Below are 12,946 nucleotides of genomic sequence, written 5' to 3' on the forward strand. Positions count from 1 at the left end.
AATATTCAAACCCACCTGAACTATTTACTGTATGACACATGAATATTATTAGGTAAGTCATACTAAAAAACAACAACATATTTAATATTCTACATTAATATGATATGCAAACATATGATTTGGGAAATCACTGCATTAATCTCAGCATCAGATTCATATTTCTTGCTTGAAACCCTAAACATCATTAAGAATAACAGTATTAGCGTGTTTCTTTTCTTAAAAACCTGTCATGTAACTAATTATTTGCCAAGTCTTGCTTCACCAGTATTTCAATGAGCCAAAGTTGTCATTTCAGTAAACTTATATTGTAGCTTGGATTATTAGTATTCAAAACAAAAAATAAACTCACTGGTCAAAATTTTTGTTCTCTGGATTTTTCTTATTCACCAAAGAACTCATCTGAAATATTTGTGATTCCATATGTGCAATTATAAACTGTAACTCTTTACAATAAGGTTCCATTGGTTAATATTAGATTAGATAACATGAACTAACAATGAAAAATGCTGGTAAAACATTTATTAATCTTAGTTAGTGTTAATTTCAACAGTTACTAATAGATTATTAGATCAATTAGATATTACATTATTAAATCAAAAGTTGTCTCTGTTAATATTATTTAATTGACCTGAGTTAATATGAACTAACAATGAACAGTTGTGTTTTTTTAACTAATGTTAACAAAGATTAATAAATACTGTTACAAACATATTGCTTATCGTCAGCTTATGCATAGCTAATGCATTGAATTGATGAGAAATAATAAGAATTCTCATCTGTGCCATTGTTTAAATGACATGAAAATTAAGCTAATTCCCCGATTTTAATTACTGTTGTTCGTTACATTTTTATGTCACACACACACACACACACACACACACACACACACACACACACACACACACACACACACACACACACACACACACACACACACACACACACACACACACACACACACACACACACACACACACACACACACACACACACACACATTCAGGAGTAAACCTAACTGATCTTTTCAACTCCACCTAACTTAAACATTGAGGAAATGAAACCGACAAAATTAGATACTTTATTTGATTCAGGAGTTGCCTATCATCCAATTTAAAGAGAAATCTTGTAAGGTAATTACAAAACCAAACAGTAGGCCAGTCATTTTTCTCACTGTGCTCCACCTGCATATACAATAAGCCCGCCCCATTCTTCTTTTCTTTTCTTTTCTTTCTTCATTCAGCTAGTGTAACTAGTAAAACAGGCTGCTCGTGGTACTCACAACGACGTGGACCATAAAAGCATTTACAAATAGCTGTTTGATTGAGTTAACCATCTTGAACATCAGGACCTTTTCATGAGGCAAAGACAAACCAACAATGAGTGAGTAACTGGTCATTATACACTGCCGTTCAAAAGTTTGGGGTAGGTACGATTTTTAATGTTTTTAAAAGAAGTCTCTTCTGCTCACCAAGGCTGCATTTATTTGATTAAAAATACAAAACAAACCCAGTAAGATTGTGAAATATTATTTCAATGTAAAACAGCTGTTTTCTATGTGAATATATATAGTAAAGTGTAATTTATTCCTGATTAAATCTTCACCATCAGCATCATTACTCCAGTCTTCAGTGTCACACGATCCTTCAGAAATCATTCTAATATGATGATTTACTGCTCAAGAAACTTTTATGATTATTATCAATGTTGAAAACAGTTGTGTACCATTTTTTTTAAGATTCTTTGATGAACAGAAAGTTAAAAACAACAGCATTTATCTGAAATAGAATCTTTTGTAACAATATAAATGTCTTTACTGTAACTTTTCATCAATTTAATTCCTCCTTGATGAATCCTCGTATTGAATACTCCTCATATTGATGTATTTTCTTAATCCCCCCCCCCCAAAAACTGTACTGTTTAATGTTACAAAAGATTCTATTTCAGATAAATGCTGTTCTTTTGAACTTTCTATTCATCAAAGAATCCTGAAATAAAAATGTAAATAAGTTTTTTCAACATTGATAATAATCATAAATGTTTTTTGAGCATCACATCATCATATTAGAATGATTTCTGAAGGATCGTGTGACACTGAAGACTGGAGTAATGATGCTGATGGTGAAGCTTTAATCACAGGAATTAATTACACTTTACTATATATACTATTCACAATGTTTTACATTGAAATAATATTTCACAATATAACTGGGTTTGTTTTGTATTTTTAATCAAATAAATGCAGCCTTGGTGAGCAGAAGAGACTTCTTTTAAAAACATTACAAATCTTACCGACCCCAAACTTTTGAACGGGAGTGTACATAAAGTGGTTCAATGGTTTGTCAGTCTGACTGTAAGATTCATTTGTATAATTTTAGGGCACGATCGCATGTGTGGCAGTCGATGTCTGGGTCCGATGACTTTCGATGTGGACCTGACAGGTCACTGTGTGTCTCTCAGACAAGAAGGGAGACTCGCATTCAGAGACACATCTACCTTTTTGAATGGTTTGGCGTTTCTTAGCCGCACTGTAAAGGTGGACGAAAAGCTGTGTGTGTGTATTGAGGACTGCACTTCATCGTGGGATGGAGCTCTCCGTGTGGGTTTCACCAACATCTGCCCACAAAGAAACAATATACCACCTGCCTCTATACCAGACCTCAGGGACGCACAGGGATACTGCGTCGTGCCGGTGCCAGAGGACTTGTGTAGGAGAGGTGTAGAGCTTCAGTTTTGGATGAACTATGCAGGCATGGTTATTATCCAAGAGAAAGGTGGGGAGAAATATTACCTCAAAACACAAGGACTGAACCTGAATTATCCACTGTGGGTTTTCATTGATTTGTACGGGAACACAAGTGCCGTCCGCCTTCTGGGTAAGTATACCGAATGCGAAAAAGTATTTTCTTTGCTGTTCAGTCAGAATTGATTATAAAATCTTTTGTAAAAATGTGCTGTAGGCTCAAGGAGGGGGAGTCGAACATCATGCCCGGTTTGTCCCGTTGACGGTGGCATCGACTGGTTGACGAGACGGTTTGAGAGACAAATGTCAGAGGAAGAGCATAGTTTTAACCATAAAACAGGTGAAAAGATTTTCTTAAGACGCCAACATCAATAATGAACCATCCATCAAGCATATTTTTTTATTTTAGAACCCAGTGTTCCATTGACTTTTTAAAAATCCTGCTTAGACACCAGAACAGTCCAGAAAACATCATCATACTGGAAACCAAGTCTCTTCCTTGTACAGTTTGCCAACCAGACGACATTCCCGAGCACCAAAGAACGTTCAGATCTCACAAGAGCTGGTTTAGGTATACATTATTTGTCTACTTTCAGCATAAAGGTATAGTTCACCCAAAAAAATAACATTTTGTCATTGCTAACCCTCAAGTTGTTCCACAGCTGTATGAGTTTCTTTCTTCTGTTGAACTCACAAGAATATATTTTGAAGAATGTTGGTAACCAAACACCCATCGTCTTGTTACCAACATTCTTTAAAATGCTTTCTTTTCTGTTCAACAGAAGAAAGAAACTCATACAGGTTTGGAACAACTTGTGGATGATTAAGTGATGAACATTTTTGGGTGAACTATCCTTTTAAAAACATCACCACATGACAGTTCTCATAGTGCACATATTGTTTACAATTAACACCAGTTTGAAACATTAAGAATCATATCATATGTCCTGTGATGCTTTCTAGGCACACCTGTCGAGAGGAGGAGTATAGATCTAAACTGGACTTGGCGAGAGCTGAATTACTTCATTTGCTCCAGATATCCATTGGTCAATCTGGATTCGATTGGTTTCCATTTTGCAAAGGCTGATAAACGTGGAAGACTTTGCAGATTACATGCAGACACTCTGAAGAAAACAAAAAAGGAACTTGGTGATAGCGAACTTTATATAATTCCTGAGGCGGACATTGTTATAAATGAGGTATAGTTGGAAATTGTTATTTATTAATTAATTTAATCAGTTCTGAAATACTGTAATAAGTGCCAAAGTACTAAGGTAAATGTTTAAGCACTTGAGTTCTTTGAAGGCACTTTTTTTTGCTTCTCAACCTGCCAGTTAACAATTACTTGACAATACTATACAATTAAACTAGGCTACTACTTTTTCCACAGATGACTGCGGGAACACTATTGTCATTCATGAATGCAAATGCTTTCTCACCATCACGCTCTCCTCCACCTGATCCTGCACAACAGAGGAACCGGCTGACTTCAACCAACAGTTATCTTTCAGATTCAAGCCGAAACTCTTCAATGGTAATTATCTTTATTTTGACACACACACCTTACAGACATTGACATTGCAGAAAGGCAGCATACGGTAGTATTCACATCTCTTCAACAGGAGGACATGGACGTTAGCTCTTTGCTCAGAGAGTTTCAGCACATGCATCTCAGTGCCAATGGGCAAGTTTCAGTATTGGTTTCTCGTAAGAAGTTGCTGCAGAGTGCTAAAGATGCGCTTTCCAACTGCAATTTCGTTTGGACTAAAACACCCCTCGTGACATTTGTTGATGAGCAGGCTCTCGACTGTGGAGGTCCACGGAGAGAGTTTTTTAGGTATGTCACTTAAAATGAAAAATTCGGATTCATTAAAGTGTGGAAAACTCATTTGAAAACATGAAACATGCACTAGTGAGGTTACAGCTTTGACATGAATGGCATCTTGTTTACCCTTGCCTCAGAATCCTGATGTTGGAAATGCAAAGCTCACTGGGGATCTTTGAGGGACCGTCTGGACACTTGTTCTTCACCTATGACCAGATGGCCTTGGAGGAACACAAGTATGAGTTGGCAGGGAAGCTGATTGCGTGGTCTGTGGCTCATGGCGGACCAGGACTCAAAGCTTTTGATCCTTGCCTGTACCAGCTGATGTGCACCCAAGAATGTCAACTGGTAGACTTTGACTGGCACCTGATACCAGATGCTGACATTCAGAACAAACTGAATAAGGTTTCTATCCCTTTCTCCATCAATCTGTTCCTTCTTTAGCTACAAGATCTCTAACCATATTATCTTGCGTTCAGATTTTGTCATGTAAAACAATGAAAGACCTCCATATGCTTCAGAGAGAGTATGGCGACTGGATCTGTGACTGTGGATTCCCTGGAATATACAGGCCTGACATTTCCATCCAAGATGTACCAAAGATTTACTCCTATGCAGTTCGACATTACATATATCTTAGGTTTGTATCTATATTAAAATTTGATCACTCACTCATATAATAAACATTACTTACTCTTGCTTTTATCAAATTAAAGGGCTTTTTACACTGAGCGCGATTAAGTAACGCAAATGTACGTCACGAAAACAATCGTGTCAACAATGAAACAAGCCGTCCAATTAGATTTGAGCTTACCTGAGGCGCAGTGGTGGCGCTGTTTTAAAAAACTGCGTTAACACTGAAGAAAAGTATTCCAGAAGAGAATAGAATGGATGTTGAGTTCTTGTATCATTGGTGTCTGAGAACAGATTTATTCTTACATGCTATTTATACAGATGATCATTTGTATTCATTTCCCACTGAATTATGCGATCTGAAGAGCTTGAAAAAGCATACAAAATTGTCAGTCAGCGCCAACTATCGTTTAGACGTGAATCAGCTGAAGGCAATCAATTGTATCACGTTCAGTGTGAAAGCTCCATTCGTAGGAGATTCGCTTAACTTTATCGCGGCGCACTCAATGTGAAAGAGCCTTAACACACATTTATACGCCATTTAGTTCCGGACCTCTAATTTGACTAGTCGTTCCAAGAGCACTGTTTAGTGTATTTATACAAATATTTATCTACTTAGTAATATGTGTGGAGTGATATTGCTAAAATATAAGAATTATCATTTAAAAGTCTCTGCTAATTTTCACAGAACATCAAATATGATTCACCAGTTCACAAAGGGACTGAATGCTTATGGACAGTTCTGGGATATGGTAAGAACTCACTGGATTGAGTTTCTGCCCATCTTTACCAACATGCATGAGCCCCTTTCCAGAAGCACATTCACAGCCCTGTTCCAAATCCACTGGAGTAAAGCAGGGAGCAAGAAGATAGCGGCTGAAGAGAAGACTTTACATTACTGGGAACTGGTGCTTCATATGATTGAGGGTGAGTTTCCTACTCAGAAAGTGAACTGTGAAATAAACTGTGTAATTGGATACTTGTGCTTGTAATTGGCAATTTGTTAAGACTTGAGCTTGTAATTTTTCCCTCAACAGATAAAAAAGCTCCACAAAATGAGTTGCATTTTGAGGAGATTTTGGCCTTCATAACTGGAGCGGATGAAGTCCCACCGCTTGGGTTCTCCCAGAAGCCCAGCATTCACTTCTACCAGCCAGAGAAGCGTGGATGCCGTCTGCCATATGCTAAAACATGCACGATGGAATTGTTCCTGCCCAGGGTGGTAAAAGATGAAGTGGAACTTTACAGAATGCTTCTGAGAGCAATCCGAGACTCATCTGAATTTGGGAGGACATAAACATTGTTCAATATTCTAATGGAAACATTCACATCCAAAATATATATTACTATTTACAAGCTACTATTTCATTGATTGAAAAGAAAGCACTTGTGTACAGTTATTTGTATATGCTGTTTATTTTTGACATGTTTACATTTATTTTACAGCCCTGTTCCCTAATTACAATAAATGGGTAATGACTAGGTACTAAACCTGAACCTAAACTTAACCTTAACCCCTGCAGTACCATATATATATATATATATATATATATATATATATATATTTTTTTTTTTTATATATATATATATTTTATATGTATATGTCTACGTATTATGTGTATTCACTTAGGTAGGCTAAGTGTACACTGTAAGTACATCTACTTTAAAATAAAGTGCAACTCAAAAGTCAGTCATACCTCTAAAAACTGCTAAAAATAGAAACAAATTGAGTGTTTATTTCTTTGGTTTGGTGGGAAGGAGTGATAAACAACAGCAATTTAGCGAATCAACTGTGATTTCATACAATGGCAATTAGTAACTATTAGGTCTATAGCAGGGCTGGACTGGGACTAAAAATCGGCCCGGACATTTTGGCCCAGACTGGCCCACTATAATCATAAACACAACCGATCTTTTCACGCCCCTGAATATGTATACTAACTCCTATTAAAACCACAAATGCCATGTAGCCTAATGTGTGGATGAGGAATGAGTAAGAGTTAATAGATGAAATAACTACTAATTGTTACTAAATAACTACTAATAACTAAAATACAATCGAACTACTCCAAAATGATGAATCCTAAAACAAGCTAAGCTGCATTGGCATAGCAATACCAGTGTTTGACACAGGATTTTTGGTAAATTCTTGGTAGGTGGACTTCTGTCCCTTTAGGGGCGTTCGGGGGAGTCCCCCGTAAGAAAAAATTGTGCTTTTTTAATGTTAAATTCATCAATCTGGTGCACTTTGAGAGTTAAAAATTAAGGGCTCCAACGCAAAATCAGTGTGCAAATTGAACAAAGAAAAACTCAAAACTATTTTAGCTGTGATATAGTGTCTGTCTGCATTACACTACTACATAATAATAGTTATAATATTAATTCCATGACAGTAATAGCCATATACTGTAAAATAAATGCACTGAAAAATAAAAGGAACTTTCATAATTAGTTTTGTACTAATTTCCATGCTTGAAAGAGATAAACATGATCTTTTATTTCGACGGAAAACATGGTTTACAAAAGCGTCTCATTACAATTCTAGTAAAATGCGTAATCATCAACTATGCCGATGTGTAAATGCGTAACTGGGTGATTCATACACTCATCGCCTCAGTGTTCTGAAAGTAGCCTAGTTCTGCTTACCACAGTTCTCTACACTCACTCATTCTCTCCTGATCCTCCTCAATATCCTCATCAGACACTTGAAGGGCCCGTTTCTTTTTTTACGCTATTTCTCCGTACATTCTTTCTTTGCGTTTCTTCTCCATCTCTGACTATCTTGACAGACACTGACACTGCACGCCGCACGCGCGCTCAGAGCCCAAAGGGGGAGGAGTTTAAAGATGTGATTGGACAAGCCCAGTGCCAATCAAGAAAAGAACCAATGGGCCGCTGATCTAATGTTTCATGGGCCGGTCTGTTAAAAAAAAACTACGCTGACTTTTTTTGTCCAATCCATTATAGTAAAACAATTTCTCGACAATTTGCAGACAACCTGCACACGTCAAAACATATTCTTCTTTAATATTTATTTTAATCTTCTATAATTTTTTTTTTAAATTCACTCCATACTTAAATGTTCTATTTGCAGATTAAAGAGAATAGGACCTGCCAATCATCATTCTGTAGCCTAAACCAGTTTTAGATGCCAAACCTATGTAGTAACACACTGTCTACCAGGAGTGCGTTTCACAAAAGTCGTTACCCAACTAGTTACAAGTTAGGTTGAATTGTATTGACGACGGAACTTGCGATCATATTAGGCGGAAAAAGCCCACCCATGTGGTCTGTGAGCTGTCAGCTGTGGAGGAGAGGTTTCAGGGGCGAATAGGCTAACGGCCTCCTCAGAAAAACCATTGCCACCCCATAATTATTGTACAATATAAATGTATGCTGTGTTTCCGCTTCAATGTGAGGGCTTCAAACCAGAATAATGGCAACTGGCTAGAATAGAATACAGTGTAATTTCGCACGTGACCAATCTGTCGCCGTCTACTGGACTAGTTACACAAGGTAAACAATATCTGCATGCACGCGCATTTCCCCCCAGTCAAAATGATCCCCATTTGATCCATAACACCAGTCAGCAATACATTCACTACTAGTATCCGCAAACAGTAATGTCGAAATGTGGTTGGTTTACGAGGCACACGTGAACCAAGTTGTCCATTTCAGACTCTCCTCCTCCAGGCCACGAGCACTCCGGCTGCAGCTTATGCTGTACGAAAAATACTGGATACTTAGCAAATTATTTACCGTTTCCACCCTTTCACTCTGCTCACATGATGAAGTCAAACAATTAAGATAAACCGTCTTGTGATTTCCTTGAAATGCCTAAGTGACATCATCTTTTGAGCTCGTTGTAAACTGTTCCTCAGTTAAACCCATGGAAATAAAATACTTAGTGACTTGTCATTAAGGAATTTAATCAGATTCAAACGTGCGGTTTATAATTAATAAGTAAAGTTGAATAAAAATATATTGTTTACTTACTAAAATACATTCTGAAAATGTAAATATAAGAGACCCATATGTAGATGTAGAGGGCAACTAAAAGAGTCAGGGACCAACTGACATGGATGATGTGTGCGTTTCCCAAAAGCATCGTTACCAATTATGGTCGCAAGTTCCGTTGAATAATTGTGTTGGTAACGACGGAACTTGCGACCACGGTTGGCTTCAGGGAACGCACCCCTGTTAGCCTACATGTGTCCCTTAGCAGTAAATTTCCAACAGGATGAAATATTGCAGATATAACAATCTTCTGAACTGCATCCTGTGAAATTCCCACAATGGGTGATTCATTCTGAATCCGTTCACTTATCCCATATAGCTACACTTTGGAGTCCCATCATTTAAGTACAGAACAAAAAATAGGCTATTATTATTATTATTAAAATATTATGATATTTTATTTGCAGGGTATAGGCTACTGACAACTTAAGAAACTGTTGCAGTTCTATATGTCTGATAAAACAAGGTCATACATGAAACAAATTGCACAAGGCTTAAGTCTATTTAAGACTTTTATAACTTGAGAAGATTGACAATGGTTCTCTTCAACCTGTATGATATTTTATTCCAGGTTGAACTTCATCAAAAACTGTTATGGCAGGAAAGAATACGTATTTAATAGGAATAAACATATCAAACAGCTGGAAGGATGTCGGACCTATGCAGACTTCATCTACATCAAGTGGGATAAAACAATAGCTTTTTTTTCTGGCAACATATTTGAAAACAGAGCATTTTGACTGTTTGAAAATAGGGTTAGTCATATTAATATGTTCACTATAAAAATGTAAATATTTCAATACAGCACATAGTCATATTAAAATTAATTTGTAAATTAAAACCATGTCCGGTCCAACTGCATAATACAAAATACCCCACACACACATTTCTCTGAGCGTCTTTATGTAGTAAACTTATTTACTTTAATACTTTATCTATGAAGCTTATCTTAAGATAAGCTTTACACCATGGACAATATCAATAAATTAGTTATTTTAAAAACATAGCTCACTATCTCTACGAAAACATTATCGCATTAAAATCATAAACTTATCATTAACTTAAGAGCGCATCCATTCATCCACAGTAGTTTTATTGACAGCCGTACCCTTGACCTGAAGTAAGCTCTAAGTCAGTTCAGGTCACAATGCACTAAGTCAGAAATGTTTTTAGGGAAATAGATGTGGCCAAAAGTAAAATTTTTAACATTTAATTAAAAAACGATGGATGTTAATAGGGAGCTGTTCTTCTCTTCTGCTGTTCTAACAGCTTCTACTCTTCTGTAAAGGTTGATCCCATTCAGACACACGAGCATCAGTGATGTCTGATTTTGGGTGATGTCCCTCAAGCATATCAAGATGCACTCTACTTTACATGTGTGTTCATGTGCATAACTGTTCTTGGTTTTATGCACCTGTTAGAAAAGGGTGTAGCTGGAAATTGACTCCCCAGGATGATTCCTAGGTGCATTAACCAAGACTGAAAATGTCAAGCGTAGAGCTTAAAAAACACTAAAGTAAAGGTTTAACATCATTAACCCTTAAAAAGTAGAAGAAACAGTAGAGTAAGAAAACGCTTGTGTATATTTGATCCGTGCATTAGGTCTTAAAGTGACAGAAACCTAATATTTCTGCAGCAGTCTGTGTTTTTAATATTCAAATAACGAAAAACAATGGAAAAAAAATCACTCACTGCTCTTGACTGAATAACTTTTGTAACTTTAATATGGATTAATCTGTTAATTCATACAGTGAAGATATCCAGTGTTATTTATTTTGTATTTGATTACTTTATTCAGCGTCTACCTGAAAACTACTGTTAATTGTCTTTAATAATGTTTTAAATTTATAGCAGTTAAGTTAGGTACATTTTTTAGGTGTGCTATATTGAAATTGTGAATTTTCACTGCAGTGTTAGGTTATGGTGTCATAACTGCCTGTTTTTGCCAAAACAGTTTCATGACCGGTAAAAAATATTAATATTTTAATATATTAATAAGTCACCGGCCATAGGCAGGTGTGGAAAAAAGATAGTTTGAGGCCCTATATATATAAATTATATCATAAATATAGTAAACAGTCAAAATGAAAGTGAAATAGTACAACTGTGTTATCACGTTGTTGACTGCTTTGCAAAGTTCTTGAACTTTAAACCAGAGACGAAATACAAGCTAAAGTGCCCTTGATCCAGGAAATATTCCTACTTTTAGAAAACACATTTGAATTACACAAATGGCTCATTGAAATGTCTGAATAGCTAAATTAATAACACTCAATTTGTCGAGTTATACACGTTGCTTGTCCAGTGTATTTGTTCATTTCTGCATTCACAGTCAAGAAATGACAAAAGTTTATTGAATAACAAAAATCTATGACAAGAATGAAACACAAAAACAAACGAGTAAAAGTGAAAGTAAACTGGTGCAACAGTAGTCAGCAACACATCTATTCCCATTTCAGTCGTATCCGACTCTTGCCACATGAGAGAATAACCATGAATGTTCTTGGGAATGATTTTTCCAGGAAATTCCCTAATCTGACAACGTATCTCCGGGGATATAGACGTTTCAAAATGTGGCACATAACAGCCTGAACAATATATAACTCAATTTTCTTTTTCAGCATTTTAAGACAATGTTCACAATTAATAGCAGTTGCTGTACAGCAGTTTTTACTGAAGAAAAGTAAGATTAATATGTAACTATTTTCTGTAAAGTCAGAATGTTCAGCTCCATGCATGGGCGGACATACTGGTTTTAGATCAGAATGACAAAATGGACACAGAAAATGTTAAAAGTCATGTGACCCATACACTCAAAACAGACTCAACTATGAAAATGATGAGAGTATTGGATGAAAAATTCTTTCTCATGCCTCTTTCAAATTAAAGAGTAAATATTTTGCGGTGCACGCTGCCTGTTTAAGAGCATGCTACAGTCACTGTTACTGATTACACTATAGCCTCCTAAATGCAGGTAATCATGGCAGCATAGAACGTGTTTATCCATTCTCACCACAATATTTAGGTTTCTTTTTGACTGGTTAAGTGTGTCTCTTTAAACATTCATGCAATACTTCATTTTAGAACTAACTTGCTGTGAATACACAATGAAGTATCAAAACCACAACCTTTGTGGTGTGAAACAAGACATGAAGGAAATTTTCTTTTCTTTTAGTTAAGCTAAGTTTTATACACCACACACACACACACACACACACACACACACACACACACACACACACACACACACACACACACACACACACACACACACACACACACACACACACAGACACACACACACACACACACACACACACACACACAGACACACACACACACAGACACACACACACACACACACACACACAGAAAAATACATTTCTAGATTTAATTAATTTTCACATTTACTCATTTGAAATCATTATAAATTAAGCAAATGGTTGTTGTCATGAGATCAATGAATGATTGAATGAATGAATGAGTAGCCTAAATGATAGGCTATCATAAATATTATCTTGACTCAAACACTCAAAGTGAAATATTACTGTGTTCTGAATATGTTGATGACTTCTTCGCAAAGACCTTTGGCTTTAATCCCACCAAAGAGCAAAACCCAAATTAAAGTGCCCTTGATCCAGTACATTTGAGGAAACAGCTTGAATTATACACAAATGGCTCTTTGAAATGACTGAATGGCAAAAGTGAATAATTTACACTCATTTATCGAG

General features: G+C 36.3%; 1 protein-coding gene across 1 annotated transcript; it reads left to right on the forward strand.

The window, feature by feature from the left end:
* Window positions 1-1,241: 1,241 nt before the first annotated feature.
* Window positions 1,242-6,689, forward strand: LOC143732157 (G2/M phase-specific E3 ubiquitin-protein ligase-like). The gene is made up of 11 exons (XM_077222905.1): window positions 1,242-1,380; window positions 2,376-2,873; window positions 2,958-3,080; window positions 3,189-3,311; window positions 3,704-3,939; window positions 4,131-4,274; window positions 4,363-4,577; window positions 4,703-4,970; window positions 5,045-5,205; window positions 5,887-6,125; window positions 6,236-6,689. The coding sequence occupies exons 1-11, from the start codon at window positions 1,377-1,379 to the stop codon at window positions 6,493-6,495; spliced, it is 2,271 nt and encodes a 756-aa protein (XP_077079020.1). The 5' UTR covers window positions 1,242-1,376; the 3' UTR covers window positions 6,496-6,689.
* The last annotated feature ends 6,257 nt before the right edge of the window (window positions 6,690-12,946 follow it).

Source organism: Siphateles boraxobius, unplaced genomic scaffold, assembly GCF_051911475.1.
Source record: "Siphateles boraxobius isolate OS27281-9 unplaced genomic scaffold, OSU_SipBor_1 9, whole genome shotgun sequence".
Lineage (NCBI taxonomy): Eukaryota > Metazoa > Chordata > Actinopteri > Cypriniformes > Leuciscidae > Siphateles > Siphateles boraxobius.

Bases quoted from the DNA above. Each gene is read 5' to 3' on its own strand.
- LOC143732157 (XM_077222905.1), top strand. The intron at 5,206-5,886 runs GTTTGTATCTAT...TAATTTTCACAG, and splicing joins CGACATTACATATATCTTAG to AACATCAAATATGATTCACC. The intron at 6,126-6,235 runs GTGAGTTTCCTA...TTCCCTCAACAG, and splicing joins GGTGCTTCATATGATTGAGG to ATAAAAAAGCTCCACAAAAT.